This window comes from Salmo salar, chromosome ssa09 (assembly GCF_905237065.1).
Source record: "Salmo salar chromosome ssa09, Ssal_v3.1, whole genome shotgun sequence".
Lineage (NCBI taxonomy): Eukaryota > Metazoa > Chordata > Actinopteri > Salmoniformes > Salmonidae > Salmo > Salmo salar.
Genome location: NC_059450.1, coordinates 141982085 through 142001966, shown reverse-complemented (window position 1 = coordinate 142001966; position 19882 = coordinate 141982085). Strand labels below are relative to the sequence as shown.

At 43.7% G+C, this 19882-nt stretch overlaps 1 protein-coding gene and 1 non-coding gene across 2 annotated transcripts; both read right to left on the bottom strand.

Moving 5' to 3' along the window:
- Positions 1-731: 731 nt before the first annotated feature.
- Positions 732-17401, bottom strand: efhd1 (EF-hand domain family, member D1). The gene is given in 4 exon segments (NM_001146454.1): positions 732-1548; positions 3331-3465; positions 8881-9028; positions 17022-17401. Coding segments are annotated over 4 exon segments (726 nt in total). The 5' UTR covers positions 17330-17401; the 3' UTR covers positions 732-1413.
- A 356-nt stretch (positions 17402-17757) lies between these two features.
- trnag-ucc (transfer RNA glycine (anticodon UCC)) lies at positions 17758-17829 on the bottom strand. Its single transcript has one exon. It is a non-coding gene; the product is annotated as a tRNA-Gly (tRNA).
- Positions 17830-19882: the final 2053 nt, after the last annotated feature.

The following is a 19882-nucleotide window of genomic DNA, read 5'->3' as shown; positions in this document are numbered from 1 at the left end:
AGTAAAAGGTCTGAATACTTAAGTAAATGTGATATTTCAGTTTTGTTTTTTTATTCTAAATTTCCAAAAATGTCTAAAAAAACAGTTTTTGGTTTGTCATTGTGGAGTATTGTGTGTAGATTGATGACACTTTTTAGAATGTAATCAATTTTAGAATAAGGCTGTAATGTAACAAAATGTGTGTCACGACTTCTGCCGAAGTCGATGCCCCTCCTTGTTCGGGTGGTGTTCTGCGGTCAATGTCACCGGTCTTCTAGCCATCATTGATCCATGTTTCATTGGTTTTGTCTTGTCTTCCTACACACCTGGTTCCAATCCCATTCATTACATGTTGTGTATTTAACCCTCTGTTTCCCCTCATGTCCTTGTCGGAGATTGTTTGTGGTTATGTGTTTGTGTATTTTGTATTGGTGCGCGACGGGTTATTTTACCCATGTTATTTTTTATGTACGTTGGTTTTTGGAGTTTGTTTTATCTAATTTAAACTACTCCAGTTACACCAAGTTGGTTTCTCCTGCGCCTGACTTCCCTGCCACCTACACACACGACAATGACACACGTGGAAAAAGTCAAGGGGTCTGAATACTTTCCAAATGCATCAAGTCAGCCTCGCTACCAAGCGGCCTCCTGTCTTTCCTCACCGGTACTGTACGACAGCTGTTTGAAACTTATCAGACCAGCAAATTATGACATCACTAGAATAAACACATTATTGAGAAAGCACACAGAATGTGATTACCATTGTTTTATTTATGGAAAAATACAATACATCCATTTCCTTTTCATTTCAGAACAAATAAGACAGCATAATGCTACAGTGTTACATGATGGTATGTTTCTAGAAATTAAACAAACATGGATTACAGGTCAATATTCAATAAAACAGCACCACCTACAATATGCCAATAGTAAAAACATATATTCATTTAGTGATTTTTTAAAGGTTTCAACAGAAAAAGGTGCCTAGGGACTTTTTTTGGACACAGGTATTTTAACGTTCCTTTGCCTTCTACGCATAAATTGGTCAATACATTGCTCCACATAACCTTTTCTGTAATGTACATCAAACATTAAACAATTTAATTATTGATGGGAATTATAAATCTATTTTCTTAAAATAGGTATGACCTCACTGTTTAAACTAAGTGAGAATTTTGTGTAAAATAGCTAATACAATCATGTTAATTAGAACAATAAAAACAATAAATCACATCAGTCATATCATAACAATAACCTTAATATCAAACTTTCATTATTCAATCAAATATTATTATGTGTGTATTCAGGGAAGCTATGGAACTCCTTTAAAACATCCCTTAATGTGCAAGTGAGTATGCGCATGATCATGCATGTTTTAGTTTGTGTGTGTGTGTGTGTGTTTCAGTGTGTGTGTTTCAGTGTGTGTGCACTGCATTATGAGCAGAAGGCAGATTGCAGCTCTTTGAAGGCAGCCCGTCTCTGTTTCCTATCAAGCGCCTGTCTCTTCCGTTCCTCCTGCTCCTCTCGGATCTCAGCCTCAAACTTACTGCCCACCTTTAGAGCCTGCACCTGCACCATACAACACACTATTAGATCTACAGTACAGCCAGGGATTATACAGTGAATTCGAAAAGTATTCAGATCCCTTGACTTCTTACACATTTTGTTACACTACAGCCGTATTCTAAAATGGATCAAATGAATTGTTTTCCTCATCAATCTACATACAATACCCCATAATGAGAAAGTGAAAACAGGTTTTTAGAAATGGTGGTAAATGTATAAACCAAAAAGCCCAGAGACAGAATTGTGTCGAGGCACAGATCTGGGGAAGGGTACCAAAACATTTATGTAGCATTGAAGATCCCCAAGAACATTATTAAATGGAAGAAGTTTGGAACCACTAAGACTCTTCCTGGAACTGGCCGCCCAGCCAAACTGAGCAATCGGGGGAGAAGGGCTTTGGTCAGGGAGGTGACCAAGAACCCGATGGTCACTCTGACCGAGCTCCAGAGTCCCTCTGTGGAGATGGGAGAATCTTCCAGAATGACAACCTTCTCTGCAGCACTCCACCAATCAGGCCTTTATGGCAGAGTGGCCAGATGGAAGCCACTTCTCAGTAAAATGCACATGACAGCCCGCTTGGAGTTTGCCAAAAAGGCACCTAAAGGTCTTTCAGACCATGAGAAACAAGATTCTCTGATCTGATGAAACCAAGATTGAACTCTTTGGCCTGAATGCCAAGCGTCACGTCTGGAGGAAACCTGGCACCATCCGTACTGTGAAGCATGGTGGTGACAGCATCATGCTGTGGGGATGTTTTTCAGCGGCAGGGACTGGAAGACTAGTCAGGATCGAGGGAAAGATGAACGAAGCAAAGTACAAATGTTCACCTTCCAACAGGCCAACAACCCAAGCACACAGCCAAGACAATGCAGGAGTGGCTTCGGGACAAGTCTCTGAATGTCCTTGAGTGGCCCAGCCAGAGCCCGGACTTGAACCTGTTCAAACATCTCTGAAGTGACCTGAATATAGCTGTGTATTGATGCTCCCCATCCAACATGGCAGAGCTTGAGAGGATCTGCAGAGATGAATGGAAGAAACCCCCAAAACAGGTGTGCCAAGCTTGTAGCGTCATTTGTAAAAATGTTGAAAAACCTGTTTTTGATTTGTCATTATGGGCGTCATTATGGGTGTGGATTGATGAGGGGAAAAAACGATGTAATCTATTTTAGAATAAGGCTGAAACATAACAAAATGTGGAAAACCTCAAGGGGTTTGAATACTTTCAGAATGCACTGTATAACACCACTGAATTCCATCACTACTGAATCTGTACCTGAAACATTAGATCATTTCAATCTACACTGCAAACTCAAAAACAGCACAGAACACACACACACACACACACACACACACACACACACACACACACACACACACAGTCACTGTATTTCTCTCTCTGTCCACTAGAGGTGGATGTGGCCTAAGACATGCTGGTGTACAATCCTGTTATGATGGGAGAGACGAGGAATGAATCAGGCCAGCTAATGCACGTCAGGTCTTAAAATAGCTGAGCGCTTGTGGCCCACCTACTGTGACCTGCATTTCCTCAAGTATTCACAACTATACATCTGAAACACTTAACACACGTCACACACCCTCCCCTTGTCCAATCACCCTGGTTCATCATGGGAATTGATTCTATAATGTTGACACATAGCCAACCCTTTTCACACACACACACACACACACACACACACACACACACACACACACACACACACACACACACACACACACACACACACACACACACACACACACACTCTTCCTCCATCCCACTCCTACCTTAGCCTCAAAGAAGTCCCGTGCCCCCATGACTCCCTCTGTGGAGACGTCTATCTCAGACAGTCTGGCCAGAGCCATCAGACCACTCTCCTCCTGCAGCTCGCCTGCCGCTGCTCGCCTGAAGATCAGCAGGAACTGGAGGAGGGAGGGAAACATCAGGGTGGGGGAGAGAGGCTCAAACAGACGTATACATACAGTTGAAGTTGGAAGTTTACATACACTTAGGTTGGAGTCATTAAAACTCGTTTTTCAACCACTCCACACATTTCTTGTTAACAAACTATAGTTTTGGCAAGTCGGTTAGGACATTTTGGCAAGTCGGCATGACACAAGTAATTTTTGCAACAATTGTTTACAGACAGATGATTTCACTTATAATTCACTCTATCACAATTCCAGTGGGTCAGAAGTCTACATACACTAAGTTGACTGTGCCTTTAAAAAGCTTGGAAAATTCAAGAAAATGATGTCATGGCTTTAGAGCTTCTGATAGGCTAATTGAGGTGTACCTGTGGATGTATTTCAAGGCCTATCTTCAAACTCAGTGCCTCTTTGCTTGACATCATGGGAAAATCTAAAGAAATCAGCCAAGACCTCAGAAAAACAATTGTAGACCTCCAGAAGTCTGGTTCATCCTTGGGAGCAATTTCCAAATGCCTGAAGGTACCACGCTCATCTGTACAAACAATAGTACGCAAGTATAAACCCCATGGGGACCATGCAGCCGTCATACCGCTCAGAAAGGAGACGCGTTGTCTCCTAGAGATTAATGTACTTTGGTGCGAAAAGTGCAAATCAATCCCAAAACAATAGCAAAGAATCTTGTGAAGATGCTGGAGGAAACAGGTACAAAAGTATCTATATCCACTGTAAAAACAAGTCCTATATCGACATAACCTGAAAGGCCGCTCAGCAAGGAAGAAGCCACTGCTCCAAAACCACCATAAAAAAGCCAGACTACAATTTTCAACTGCACATGGGGACAAAGATCGTACTTTTTGGAGAAATGTCCTCTGGTCTGATCAAACAAAAATAGAACTGTTTGGCCATAAGACCATCGTTATGTTTGGAGGAAATAGGGGGAGGCTTGCAAGCCGAAGAACATCATCCCAACCGTGAAGCACAGGGTGGCAGCATCATGTTGTGGGAGTGCTTTGCTGCAGGAGGGACTGGTGCACTTCACAAAATAGATGACATCATGAGGAAGGAAAATTATGTGGATATATTGAAGCAACATCTCAAGACATCAGTCAGGAAGTTAAAGCTTGGTCGCAAATGGGTCTTCCAAATGGACAATGACCCCAAGCATACTTCCAAAGTTGTGGCAAATGGCTTAAGGACAACAAAGTCAAGATATTGGAGTGGCCATCACAAAGCCCTGACCTCAATCCTATAGAAAATTTGTGGGCAGAACTGAAGAAGCGTGTGCGAGCAAGGAGGCCTACAAACCTGACTCAGTTACAACAGCTCTGTCAAGAGCAATAGGCCAAAATTCACCCAATTTATTGTGGGAAGCTTGTGGAAGGCTACCCGAAACGTTTGACCCAAGTTAAACAATTTAAAGGCAATGCTACCAAATACTAATTGAGTGTATGTTAACTTCTGACCCAATGGGAATGTCATGAAAGAAATAAAAGATGAAAGAAATAATTCTCTCGACTATTATTCTGACATTTCACATTCTTAAAATAAAGTGGTGATCCTAACTGACCTAAGACAGGGAATTTTTACTAGGATTAAATGTCAGGAATTGTGAAAAACTGAGTTTAAATGTATTTGGCTAAGGTGTATGTAAACTTCCGACTTCAACTGTATCTAAACTTTTTAGGTCAGTAGATTAGGTCAGTAGAATATATACAGGAGTTACAGTGCACTGCATTTGTGAAATAAACATAAGATGTTATTGTAGGTCATAGTAAATTATTTTAGCTCTAAAAACAACTACAAACTGATTTTTTGCTAAATATAGGGCCCTATATTTCATGTACTGCCACAACAATAGTCTGTCATAACAATCCCTACAAAGCTTCACAACATCAATAAGTACCTAACAGTCTAATATCATAACATCATAGAGAAGTGATAACGGTTCCTTCTAATATCATATAGAAGTGATACCTGGTCCTTGTAATATCATAACATCATATAGATGTTATAACAACTGTTCATGTCTGTGGGCTTAGTGTCAGAACTGTCCTCCTATGAATGTGTTTTTTGTGTGTGACCTTGATGTAGCGACCTAATATCAATCAATCAAATGTATTTTATAAAGCCCTTTTTACATCAGCAGTTGTCAAAGTGCTATACTGACACCCAGCCTAAAACCACAAAGCAATTCAGATATAGAAGCACGGTCGCTAGGAAAAACTCCCTAGAAAGACAGGTACCTAGGAAGACACCTAGAGAGGAACCAGGCTCAGAAGGGTGATAGAATAACCCATCTAGCCTGACCACCAGTGGTCCTAGGGACTGTGTGAAAGGTGGCTGTGTGAAACTCAGCTACTCCAATCAGGAGAATGAGAGGCAGACAGAAGCAAGGATTGGGCTTTAGTCAATGCCTCAGAGCTCAAACCAAACAGAGTCTTTGTATCTCTGTTCAGCTGCCCCTATCACCTGTTAAACCCTGTGAGTATGTGAGAGAGAAGGAGAGAGAGGGGGTAGGAAAGATACGGAGAGAGGGGGGGTAGGAAAGATACGGAGAGGGGGGGGTAGGAAAGATACGGAGAGAGGGGGGGTAGGAAAGATACGGAGAGAGGGGGGGTAGGAAAGATACGGAGAGAGGGGGGGTAGGAAAGATACGGAGAGAGGGGGGGTAGGAAAGATACAGAGGGAGGGGGGGGGTAGGAAAGACACGGAGAGAGGGGGGGTAGGAAAGATACAGAGGGAGGGGGTAGGAAATAGAAGGGGAGAGAGGGAGGGGAGTAAGAAGGGCGAGAGAGGGGGTAGGAAATAGAAGGAGAGAGAGGGAGGGGAGTAGGAGGTGGAAGGGGAGATAGGTCATGGGAGGGGGCTGAGGCTAAGTCATGCAGGAGTGTGCTACCTGTCGTAAATCAGTTTCTCTCTCTCTCAATTCAATGCAATTCAAAGGGCTTTATTGGCATGGGAAACATGTTTACATTGCCAAAGCAAGTGAAATAGACAAGAAATAAAAGGGAAATAAACAATACAAAATGAACAGTAAACATCACCCACACAAAAGTTTTAAAATAATAGACAAATGTTGTAACAATGTAAGAATAGTTGACGTATGAAAGAGAAAATAAACATTAACATGGGTTGTATTTACAATGGTGTTTATGCTCCACTGGTTACCCTTTTCTTGTGGCAACAGGGCACAAATATTACTGCAGTGATGGCACACTGTCGTACTTCACCTAATAGATACGGGAGTTTATCAAAATTGGATTTGTTTTCAAATTCTTTTGGGGTCTGTGTAAACTGAATGAAATATGTGTCGCTGGTATGGTCATACATTTGGCAGGAGGTTAGGAAGTTCAGCTCGGTTTCCACCTCATTTTGTGGGCAGTGGGCACATAGCCCGTCTTCTCTTGAGAGCTGCCGATGGCGGCCTCTCTCGATAGCAAGGCCAAGCTCACAGAGTCTACATAGTCAAAGCTTTCCTTAATTTGGGGTCAGTTACAGTGGTCAGGTATTCTGCCACTGTGTACTCTCTGTTTAGGGCCAAATAACATTCCAGTTTGCTCTGTTTTTTTTGTATTATTCTTTCCAATGTGTCAACTAACTATCTTTTCGTTTAATTGTGTTGCTGTCCGGGGGCTCTGTGGAGTCTGTGTTTGTAAGTAGAGTCTCCATACCAGCTGGCAGAGGGGACTCCTCTCCAGGTTCTCTCTGTATCTATCTATCTCCCCCGTCCTCCTCCTCCTCCCCATACACTCGCAGAGTTATAATGAGATGCACCCTTTTACAGACTGTCTTGAAGGGAGTACAGCGCCTTCAGAAAGTATTCATACTCCTTCACTTAGTCCACATTTTGTTGTGTTACAGCCTGAATTCAAAATGGATTTTTACAATACCCCATAATGAGAAAGTGAAAACATGTTTTTAGAAATGTTTGCACATTTATTAGAATGAAACACAGAAATATCTAATTTACAGCATTCACACCCCTGAGTCAATACTTTGTAGAAGCACCGTTGGCAGCAGTTACAGCTGTGAGTCTTTCTGGGTAAGTCTAAGAGCTTTCCACACTTGGATTGCGCAACATTTACTCATTATTCTTTAAAAAATTATTCAAGCTGTCAAATTGGTTGTTGATCATTGCTAGACACCATTTTCAGGTCTTGCCATAGATTTTCTAGCATATTTAAGTCAAAACTGTATCTCGGCCACTCAGGAACATTCACTGTCTTCTTGGTAAGCAACTCCAGTGTAGATTTGGCCTGTGTCTGGTGGAAAGCAGACTGAACCAGGTTTTCCTCTAGGATGTTGCCTGTTCTTAGCTCCATTCCATTTATTTTTTATCCTGAAAAACTCCCCAGTCCTTAACGATATCAAGCATACCCATAACATGATGCAGCCACCACTATGCTTGAAAATATGGAGAGTGGTACTCAGTCATGTGTTGTATTGGATTTTCCCCAAACCTAACACTTTGTATTCAGGACAAAAAGTGAATTGCTTCGTCACATTTTTTTTCAGTATTACTTTAGTGCCTTGTTTCAAACAGGATGCCTGTTTTGGAATATTTGTATTGTGTACAGGCTTCCTTCTTTTCACTCTGTCAACTAGGTTAGCATTGTGGAATAACTATAATGTTGTTGATCCATCCTCAGTTTTCTCCTATCACAGCCATTAAACTCTGTAACCATTGGCCTCATGGTGAAATCCCTGAGCGGTTTCCTTCCTCTCCGGCAACTGAGTTAGGAAGGACGCCTGTATCTTTGCAGTGACTGGGTGTATTGATACACCATCCAAAATGTAATTAAAAACTTCACAATGCTCAAAGGGATATTCAATGTCTGCTTTTTTTAAACATTTTAACCCATCTACGTACCAATAGGTTCCATTCTTTGCGAGGCATTGGAAAACCTCCCTGGTCTTTGTGGTTGAATCTGTGTATGAAATTCACTGTTCGACTGAGGAACCTGACAGATAATTGTATGTGTGGGGTACAGAGATAAGGTAGTCAATTAAAAATCTTGTTAAACATTATTATTGTACACAGAGTAAGTCCGTGCAACTTATTATGTCACTTGTTAAGCACAATTTTACTCCTGAACTTATTTAGGCTTGCCATAATAAAGGGGTTGAATACTTATTGACTCAAGACATTTCAAATTTAAATGTTTTATTAATTTGTAAACATTTCACAAACATAATTCCACTTTGACACTATGGGGTATTTTGTGCAGGCCAGTGACAAAACAAAATTCTGGCTGCAACAACAAAATGTGGAAAAACTCAAGGAGAGTGAATACCTTCTGAAGGTATTGTATGTGTTACTGCAGTTAAAGAATACACACTGTAATTAACAGGCCTGGTCAGGCATTGACTCACTCAGGCACACACACAGGGACACTACACACACACCTCTCTGTAGCTCAGCTTGCTGTCGAAGTCCTCATCCACCTCCCTGATCATGTTCTTGAGGCCCAGGTGGGTCTGAGGAGCTCCCAGCTTCTCCATCATCAGCTTCAACTCCATCAGGTCTATGAAGCCGTCCTTACCACTGTCAAACCTACAGAGAGAGGAGGGTAGATCAATGAACTTACATTATAACATCACAACTTTATGAAGCCCTCCTTACCACTGTCAAACCTACAGAGAGAAGAGGGTAGATCAATTAACTTACATTATAACATCCCAACTTTATGAAGCCCTCCTTACCACTGTCAAACCTACAGAGAGGTGTGTCTACATACAGCCAGGGAGTGAGGAAGGTACAAAAGACATTACACTACCTCACATTCAATTACCAGGAGAGGAAACATGTCAAGTCTGTCATAAAGGACAAAAGCGATGGCCATAGATAGTTATATAGCCAACAACTAGAGGTGTTTCTCATGGTCAGGTCAAATGCTCAGAAAAACCTCCCGGATCTAGTAAGATATTTGCCAAACCTTTTCTAAGTTCAGCCTTTTCTAAGTTCGGTCCGATGTCAGGAATAGTGATGCGAGTGGTTGACACTAACCAGACAGCTACCTTTGCTTGACTGACACACACAAACACCAACTTTCCCTGATCAATCACAGTTAAACACAACACACTCATTTGTCATCAGACAAACAACAGATGAATCAAGGCTTTTGGGGATCCTAGATAAACAGATCCAGGGAGTAATTGAAAAACAAAGAGAGATGACTGAGTGAGATAGAGATAGAGCAGAAGTGTGTGTGTGTGTGTGTGTGTGTGTGTGTGTGTGTGTGTGTGTGTGTGTGTGTGTGTAGGGGGGGCGGGTTGCAAGGAGTCTGTCTGTCTGTCTGTCTATCTGACACAGGAAGTATTTATAGATCCTTTCACACAGCTGGTCGAGAGGCACTGGATCTGGGTGTGAGTGAGGAAACACACTCTCCCTCTCTCACACAGACAGACACACACACACACTCACTCAAACACACACACACACACACGTGTGCTCCTATCTGCCGACGCCTGAATGGTAGGAGTGTAATCTGGTCAGACCAGAGACCAAAAAGAGAGAGGTCATTTTTTCAGGCTAACTCTTCAAAAGTCCAGAGGAACTAAACCCCCTCCCTTCAAAACAACCTGATTTAGGACTATTAACTTCCTAACAATCAGCCTAAAGATATCATCATCTCATATCATCATCTCAGTAGCACAAAGGACCACTGATTCGAACCCCACCCATCACTTTAAAGAGAAACCTTTCTTTGCTTACGCCTAACACCCATCCCAAAATAAATCACTGATACTGATGAAACCCCCAATGAAACACGTGTTGTCCTGTTGAACATCAATCTACACCCACCCAATACTGTTACCCACCCAACACTGTAACCCACCCAACACTGTTACCCACCCAACACTGTTACCCACCCAACACTGTTACCCACCCAACACTGTAACCCACCCAACACTGTAACCCACCCAACACTGTTACCCACCCAACACTGTAACCCACCCAACACTGTTACCCACCCAACACTGTTACCCACCCAACACTGTTACCCACCCAATACTGTAACCCACCCAACACTGTAACCCACCCAACACTGTTACCCACCCAACACTGTTACCCACACAACACTGTTACCCACCCAACACTGTAACCCACACAACACTGTAACCCACACAACACTGTAACCCACCCAACACTGTTACCCACCCAACACTGTTACCCACCCAACACTGTAACCCACCCAACACTGTTACCCACCCAACACTGTAACCCACCCAACACTGTTACCCACCCAACACTGTTACCCACCCAACACTGTAACCCACACAACACTGTTACCCACCCAACACTGTAACCCACCCAACACTGTTACCCACCCAACACTGTAACCCACCCAACACTGTTACCCACCCAACACTGTAACCCACCCAACACTGTTACCCACCCAACACTGTAACCCACCCAACACTTTAATTCCTGTTCATGTCCCTGTAATTCAGCACGCTTGACCTTTCACCATATTCATTCCCATCAAACACAAGCACACGCGCGCACACACACATTTCCTGCCGTCTGTGTTCAAGGACAGCTGGTTCCGTTTGGTCCTCCACAGCTGACCAGTATGACAACTGTTCACAGTAACTGATGACCACAGAGCAGCTTAGCAACTGTCACCTGTACATACAGGACTCACTCCACAGCTTAGTGACAGGTCCTAGTCCAGCTCCTCAGCGGGGCAAGTCAGTATCTCACAACAACAACATGTTATGCTGAAAGAACAGAAAACCTGCCTAGTCAGAGGCAGAACTATGATCATTAAAATACTACTCTGGGCTACTATTACCACCCCAGCTTTCTACCACAATCTACCGACCAAGAGTCTGACGAAAGCTTTGACGTAACATAGATAATGAAAGGCTGTCTGGCTATCAAAAAACTCAAAAGTGAAATGTTGCAAGAAAACAACAGTGTTGTGGAATGTCTTCCGTTGTAAGGGAGTGGTGCCACAGCTACGGTCCATGGTCAGGACTTATTGTCCCACAGCTAACTTCCTGCAGTATGGTAATTATAGATACCAAGGCTTTTGGCATGGACAAGGTATTTTTTGATCTTTCTCCCTCTCTCTCTCTACTCCCTCTCCCTCTCTCTCTCCCCCTCTTTCCATCTCCCTCTCACCATATCTCTCCCCTTCTCTCTCTCTCCCTCTCGCTCTCCCCCCTCTCTCTCACCATCTCTGTCCCCATCTCTCTCTCTCTCTCTCGCTCTCTCTCTCTCTCTCTCTCTCAGCAGGAGTGTATTCAGGTCACTCCTGCTGCTATAGGGTGTTCTAGTGTCTGAGTGAAGGTGGAGCAGGTAAGAGCTGGCTGATAGAGCTACTTCCTCATCTCTAATGCAGCCTGTTTTAGACAAGCGTCAGGCTAGTGCACGTGTCTGTGCATTTTCACCCCGGACACAGAGATACTTGTGGACTCTAAGGGAGAAAACAGAGAAATTTGTGAAAAAGCCATCCCTCAGAAATCACAGTGACTAACGCATTACCATCAGAGGCTGTTTTTCGATCAGTGACTCGATCAAAAGTCAGAATTGTGACTACACTCTCAGAAAAAAAGGGTTCCAAAAGGGTTCATCTGTTGTCCCCATAGGATAACCATTTGTGGTTCCAGGTAGAACTATTTTGTGTTCCATGTAGAACCCTCTGTGTAAAGGGTTCTATATAGAACTCAAAGGGATTCTACCTAGAACCAAAAAGGGTTCTCCTTCCTATGGGGAAAGCTGAAGAACCCTTTTATAGGTTCTTGATAGCACCTATTTTTCTAAGAGTGTAGTGTTGATGATGAGTATGAGTTATGCAGAGTTAAAAGGCAGGGAAGGGTTAAAGCCTCTGGAATGCAGAGAAAGTGGGTGAGTGAGTGGGGCAGGTGCAGCATCAGGGAAGAGAGAGAGGGTGAGGAGGGTAGGTACAGCATCAGGGAAGAGAGAGAGGGTGAGGAGGGTAGGTACAGCATCAGGGAAGAGAGAGAGGGTGAGGAGGGTAGGTACAGCATCAGGGAAGAGAGAGAGGGTGAGGAGGGTAGGTACAGCATCAGGGAAGAGAGAGAGGGTGAGGAGGGCAGGTGCAGCATCAGGGAAGAGAGAGAGGGTGAGGAGGGCAGGTGCAGCATCAGGGAAGAGAGAGAGGGTGAGGAGGGCAGGTACAGCATCAGGGAAGAGAGAGAGGGTGAGGAGGGTAGGTACAGCATCAGGGAAGAGAGAGAGGGTGAGGAGGGTAGGTACAGCATCAGGGAAGAGAGAGAGGGTGAGGAGGGTAGGTACAGCATCAGGGAAGAGAGAGAGGGTGAGGAGGGTAGGTACAGCATCAGGGAAGAGAGAGAGGGTGAGGAGGGTAGGTACAGCATCAGGGAAGAGAGAGAGGGTGAGGAGGGTAGGTACAGCATCAGGGAAGAGAGAGAGGGTGAGGAGGGTAGGTACAGCATCAGGGAAGAGAGACAGGGTGAGGAGGGTAGGTACAGCATCAGGGAAGAGAGACAGGGTGAGGAGGGTAGGTACAGCATCAGGGAAGAGAGAGAGGGTGAGGAGGGTAGGTACAGCATCAGGGAAGAGAGAGAGGGTGAGGAGGGTAGACCAAAAGATGATGGGGTGAGGCAGAGTGTAAAGGGGTGAGAGAAGAGGGATAATTTAGTATGGAATGGCCCGGCCCTGCCATCAATCTAGCCTACCCCCGCTTAGAACATTCCAAAGTGCCCCCTCCCTGGCCCTCATTCCAACTAGGCTCTGCCACCACGACTGCATCCAAGCAAACTTTAGGACACAGACAGACTGGCCACTGTCTAATCAGTGTGCCCCCGCTGAGCATGTGTCTCACCCACATCTAGGTTACCCACCAGTGGCTAGGTCAGAGGGTCAAGTACCCTGCATGCAAAGCTAAGGACAGCAGGGGGAGATGAAAGACGGCTTGGGTAGATAAAGGAAGGAGTGTCCACTCAGAAAATAATGAGTCAGGCAAAGACAGCACACCTGACCTCTCCGCTTCAGCCAATGAAAAGCCTACAGAGAAATGATAGGATATACTAAGGAAATGGACGTTTTGCAGCACTTCAACTCACTGTGGTCTAATTAATCATCAAGGTCTGAGCTTTGCACTGAAACCAAACTCTAAAGCATTGACAGTCTATACTTATGACACTTACGACACGGGTGGGTAATGCAGCCACACGTGTCTGTCATGGGTGGGTAATGCTGCAACACGTGTCTATCCTGAATGGGTAATGCTGCAACATGTGTCTATCATGGGTGTGTAATGCTGCAACACGTGTCTATCCTGAATGGGTAATGCTGCAACACGTGTCTATCCTGAATGGGTAATGCTGCAACACGTGTCTTTCCTGAATGGGTAATGCTGCAACACGTGTCTATCATGGGTGTGTAATGCTGCAACACATGTCAATCACGGACATATGTCTAGGAAGTGCCCCAGTGATGGCTATAGGAGAGATGGATAAAACCTGCCCCAGGCAGAACAGCTTGAGAGCCGTAGAGAGAAGAAGGAGAGAGGGGGCAAAAGCGATGGAGATAGAGGACACATTCAACCAACAGAATAGAGAATCTGGGGCAGTGGGTGTGTGGAGAAAGAGAGAGAGAGACGGAGAGAGAGAGAGAGAGAGAGAGAGACATGTTTAAAAAATGTTTCTTCATAAGCGCATCTAAGTGCATGTTTGTCAATGTGAGGCGTGTTCAAGTAAATGCACTCAATCAACCTAACGTCCTCCTAAAGAAAAAGGTTGATACCAAGCGCCCCTCCTCTGTGACCCATATCCCCCTCTACTTACTGAGTCTTCCATTCCAACTGTGCTGAGAGCTAAATTAGGCCAAACTCAAATGTAAAACTCAAGTTTAAATAAATAGTCCTGGAAAAACTGCAGTGTCACTGCATCAACCAACCAATCAATATCCTTCTCTACATTGTTTTCACACGCACCTGTAGCTACAAAGCCACAGATTAACTGGAACAAAAGTATTAAATGTCCTCAAGTTCAATGTCTCCAACAGAAATGCAAGTAGCCTCCCCTATAGCTCTGAAGTAGTCTCCCCTATAGCTCTGAAGTAGTCTCCCCTATAGCTCTGAAGTAGCCTCCCCTATAGCTCTGAAGTAGTCTCCCCTATAGCTCTGAAGTAGCCTCCCCTATAGCTCTGAAGTAGCCTCCCCTATAGCTCTGAAGTAGTCTCCCCTATAGCTCTGAAGTAGTCTCCCCTATAGCTCTGAAGTAGCCTCCCCTATAGCTCTGAAGTAGCCTCCCCTATAGCTCTGAAGTAGCCTCCCCTATAGCTCTGAAGTAGTCTCCCCTATAGCTCTGAAGTAGTCTCCCCTATAGCTCTGAAGTAGCCTCCCCTATAGCTCTGAAGTAGTCTCCCCTATAGCTCTGAAGTAGCCTCCCCTATAGCTCTGAAGTAGCCTCCCCTATAGCTCTGAAGTAGTCTCCCCTATAGCTCTGAAGTAGCCTCCCCTATAGCTCTGAAGTAGCCTCCCCTATAGCTCTGAAGTAGCCTCCCCTATAGCGCTGAAGTAGTCTCCCCTATAGCGCTGAAGTAGCCTCCCCTATAGCTCTGAAGTAGCCTCCCCTATAGCTCTGAAGTAGCCTCCCCTATAGCTCTGAAGTAGCCTCCCCTATAGCTCTGAAGTAGCCTCCCCTATAGCTCTGAAGTAGTCTCCCCTATAGCTCTGAAGTAGTCTCCCCTATAGCGCTGAGCAAATACAGTACATGGACACTACTAGGCTGTCCAGTCTCAATCTCCCCTCTCTCCCTCACCAGAGAAACACTGTATACAGTAAAGTCTACTCTCGTCAGTGGTCTCCCCCTCACACACACACACAAAGATGCCATTATCGCACAGGAGAGGGGGTGTCACTGGGGACCCAGTGTTTGAGAAGAGTGGCCCTTGTCCCTCCAGTGAAAAAAGACTGTTGCACAATGACTGTACAGTTCCATTGGCCCAGGAGAAAACATTATTCTGGCCTGGTACAGAGGATGTCAGTAAAGCCCAGTATAGCCCCATATCCACCCCACTGGGTCCACAAATTTCCTAAAGGGTTGGTGCTGCAGAGACTGGAGTGACAAAGCAGCCTCTAGACACACACGCACACACACACACACACACACACACACACACACACACACACACACACACACACACACACACACACACACACACACACACACACACACACACACACACACACACACACACACACACACACACACACACACACACACACACCAGGTTATTACAGTACGTAGTCTATGAGAGGATTAAATGAGAGGTAGAGAAAAAAGGGGGATTTGCCCTATACAATAATAACACTAGGCTAGCAACCTAGAGATTAATTATTGTCATGTAAGCTACATAGGGCCATGTATTATTCATATCTATTCATGGCAGAAATGGAAAGTGTTGAAGGCTAGATGAAGACCATTCAGTCTGAAGTTCCACAACAATTTAACTCCACAAGCAGTAGACAGAGGTCACTCAGCAATCTCAGTTCACCTTGTCAATTCTGTGTTCAGTAAGTTGTCTCTGACATAATATATAGGTGTCCTCTCTTTATCACAGTGATCTGAATCAATCCCTCATGCCCACTCAATACCTTGCCTGGATGTGACTAGCCTACAACATGCATAGTGGAGTCCAGGGAACAAAATAACACTTTTAGGCTTTTTCTTATTATGAAAAGGCTATTTATGTTAGATTAATAATATTTTATACAAACAACATAGATAAACTACATTTCTAAGACATACCAGTTTTACAATTCAACCGAAAGTGGTGGGAGTAAAATATTACAATTGACACAGTATCCGGGATGAAACGTAACAGGTTGCAGAGTTAAATGTAACACCGTCTTCAATGGTAAAAATGAAGGGCATTAAAAAAGTATTATTTGAAACTGATATTTTGATGATAATACACAAAAATGTAAAATAAATATTTCCATTTGATCTTTTAGGCATGTCACATTGACCAAAAAGGAGTAGCCAAAATGAATATATTTATATAAAGATCTTTTTAGCATTCAAAAGTCTGAATTTGACTTTCACTTTTTTTTTCTAAGGTATTATCTTAATTGTACTGCTAAACTTTATATAAAGAAGTGACATTTTATATAATTATGTGAATGTGTATAAATATTATGTACGATTTTAAGTACTGTGTTACATAAAAACACCTCCCACAAAATACAATAACAATTATTGTCATCAACTATACCAATCAAAAGACTCCATCTTACTGATAAAAGTATACATGTTTAAATACATGGAGAATGGTTCCACAGGCCTATTATCAAAAAAAGAGAGGCGGCAAGTATACACACTAAGCATGCATAAACACATTTCATAACATCTTTCTAAATAGTTTCTAATTTGAGTTATTAAACTGTTACAGTACAACTGATCCGCTGTTACTTTGTTCCCCAGTCTCCCCTACAGACAAAACTAAGGACACCTCTTTATCAAGTCAAGTCACAACATAGGCTATAACCATTGCCACAAGAATGATATTAGAATGATATTCAAATAAAAATAAATGATTAGCCTACCGTTTGAAAATGTTCTCCATGTCTTTGATCTGTTTGCGGGAGAATTCTTTGAATTCCGTGTAGGGGTTGAATACCTTGGCTTGCTTGGGCGCCGCGTTCCCATCGTTGATGTCAAGTCTCCGGGTGAGTTTCGCCGTGAGTTCGGATGTGGCATTATTGACAATGACCACCACCGCTTTTTCCTGCGGCTCAGGGACAGAGTCGCTCGGTTTCACCGGGGTCTCCTCTGGTGCACACGGGTTGAATTTGGGAGCCTGCTCTGCGGCCATCCTGGGCTGCAGTTTCCTCGCCAATTCGTCCGATGCCATGGTGCGTAGGATACTTTTTGACTTGATGCGATGGAAGCGTGTGCCTAGCACTCAGGGTGGTCAGCTGTGTCTGTCAGCTCGTGACTCAGAGCTCCTCTCACCCTGGACAGTTTCGAGGAGGCGGAGCACTACCGAGCATCAGCATCAAACATAAATGCAGCTAGCTATATTACAGCATCTGAAACCAACCACAGACGAGCCCAAACAAATAAGAGCATGAAAGGAGCATAAAAGGTGCAACACGAGCAGTCAAGTTGTTGTTCAATGAACTGCTAGATGGATAATTGTTTTGATTTTAGCTAGTATTTGAGAGACATTCTTGGTATGTTACTTGGTCTACCTTTTTATCGAACCTAATTATTATAGTGGTAAAGCAGGTACTAAAATGTAACCTCCATCAAAAAAGGAACGACGGAGGAAGAAATATCTGCGTTAGCCGGGAATCGAACCCGGGTCAACTGCTTGGAAGGCAGCTATGCTCACCACTATACCACCAACGCTCAACGGTTACAGAAGGAATCCTTTCTAACTTCATAGACGCATTGGAGTTGATCTGAACATAACTTCGTGGTTGCCATTATTGTTTACATGTTATATGCTCAAATAGCACGACTCCCATTACTGAAATAGCGGAGATATAATGTCAGTCAAACAAATGTGGGCTGGATTTGACAAACAAAACAGTAACGTTAGCCACATTAATAGCGAGGACCGGCTAAAATAGCCATGGCAGAGCGAACTCGCTAAATCTCAGCCTGCCAAGAAAGATGTATGATCTAGCTGAATGAAGAAAGGTCATCATCTCCTTCCATGTTCTGTGCAAAACAAACCAACATGCATGACAGGAAAATGTGCCCCTTGCCTCCCGCCTATATGTACTGGAGTAATAGCTTAATGAAAATGTACCATTAGATCTAAACTAGATGCCCTCAATCTCACACAAATTATCAAGGAACCTACCAGGTACAACCCTAAATCCGTAACCATGGGCACCCTCTTAGATATCATCCTGACCAACTTGCCCACTAAATACACCTCTGCTGTCTTCAACCAGGATCTCAGTGATCACTGCCTCATTGCCTGTGTACGTAATAGGTCTGCGGTCAAACTACCACCACTCATCACTGTCAAATGCTCCCTAAAACACTTCAGCGAGCAGGCCTTTCTAATCGACCTGGCCCAGGTATCCTGGAAGGATATTGACCTCATCCTGTCAGTAGAGGATGCCTGGTTGCTCTTTAAAAGCCCCATAAAAAAAATGTAGAACTAAGAACAGATATAGACCTTGGTTCACCCCAGACTTGACTGCTCTTGACCAGCACAAAAACATCCTGTGGCGTTCTGCATTAGCATCGAATAGCCCCCGCGATATGAAACTTTTCAGGGAAGTCAGGAACCAATATACACAGTCAGTTAGGAAAGCTAAGGCTAGCTTTTTCAAACATAAATTTGCATCCTGTAGCACTAATTCCAAAAAGTTTTAAAGTATCCGGGTAAATACTTCTCAGATAGAGTTCAGTGTGTCAAATCTGAGGGCCTGTTGTCCGGACCTTTGGCAGTCTCTATGGGGGTACCACAGGGTTCAATTCTCGGGCCGACTCTTTTCTCTGTATATATCAATGATGTCGCTCTTGCTGCGGGGATTCCCTGATCCACCTCTACGCAGACGCTGACACTACACATCCAAGTATATCAGACCAAATTATGAAAGACAAGAATTGTACTTTTGAATTCCGTAAAGTCAGTGTGGAAGAGGTGAAAACATGATTGTTGTCTATCAACAATGACAAGCCACCAGGGTCTGACAATCTAGATGGAAAATTACTGAGGATAATAGCAGACGATATTGCCACTCCTATTTTCCACATCTTCAATTTTAGCCTATTAGAGAGTATGTGCCCTCAGGCCTGGAGGGAAGCTAAAGTCATTCCGCTACCCAAGAATAGTGAAGCCCCCTTTACTGGCTCAAATAGCCGACCAATCGGCCTGTTACCAAACCTTAGTAAACTTCTGGATTTTTTTTGTTGACCAGATACAATGCTATTTTACAGTAAACAAATGGACAACAGGATTTCAGCATGCATAGAGGGAAGGACACACAACAAGCAGGGGCGAAAATCTGATATCAACTTTGGAGGGGACAATTACATGAAATTTTCTCAAGAGCAATTCCTGAGGGGGACACCAAAAGTAGTGCTGTAACACATAGCCTACATTGTAATATGGTAAATGTATATTGAGGAACCAAAGAAATAAGGTGTTTGCCGTACTCCTAACTACCGGTACCCAAAACTACACAACTAATCACAACAGCAATACCATTGCCTTTAACAAATCTTAGTTCAGTCACCAGTTTAAGTTGAGAGTGGGGGTATCCATGGCATTTTCCAATTATGTTCCTATTTTACACGTAAAAAACATTGAGAACCTTTCATAATGTTGCCAAACAAAGACTCAACAAACTTACCTGAGACTCCCTGTCTCTGCCAGTCTGTCCCTGCATATCTGTCCCCAACTCTGCTGTCTGTGTGCCATCTGTTGCCTGCTCTGCCT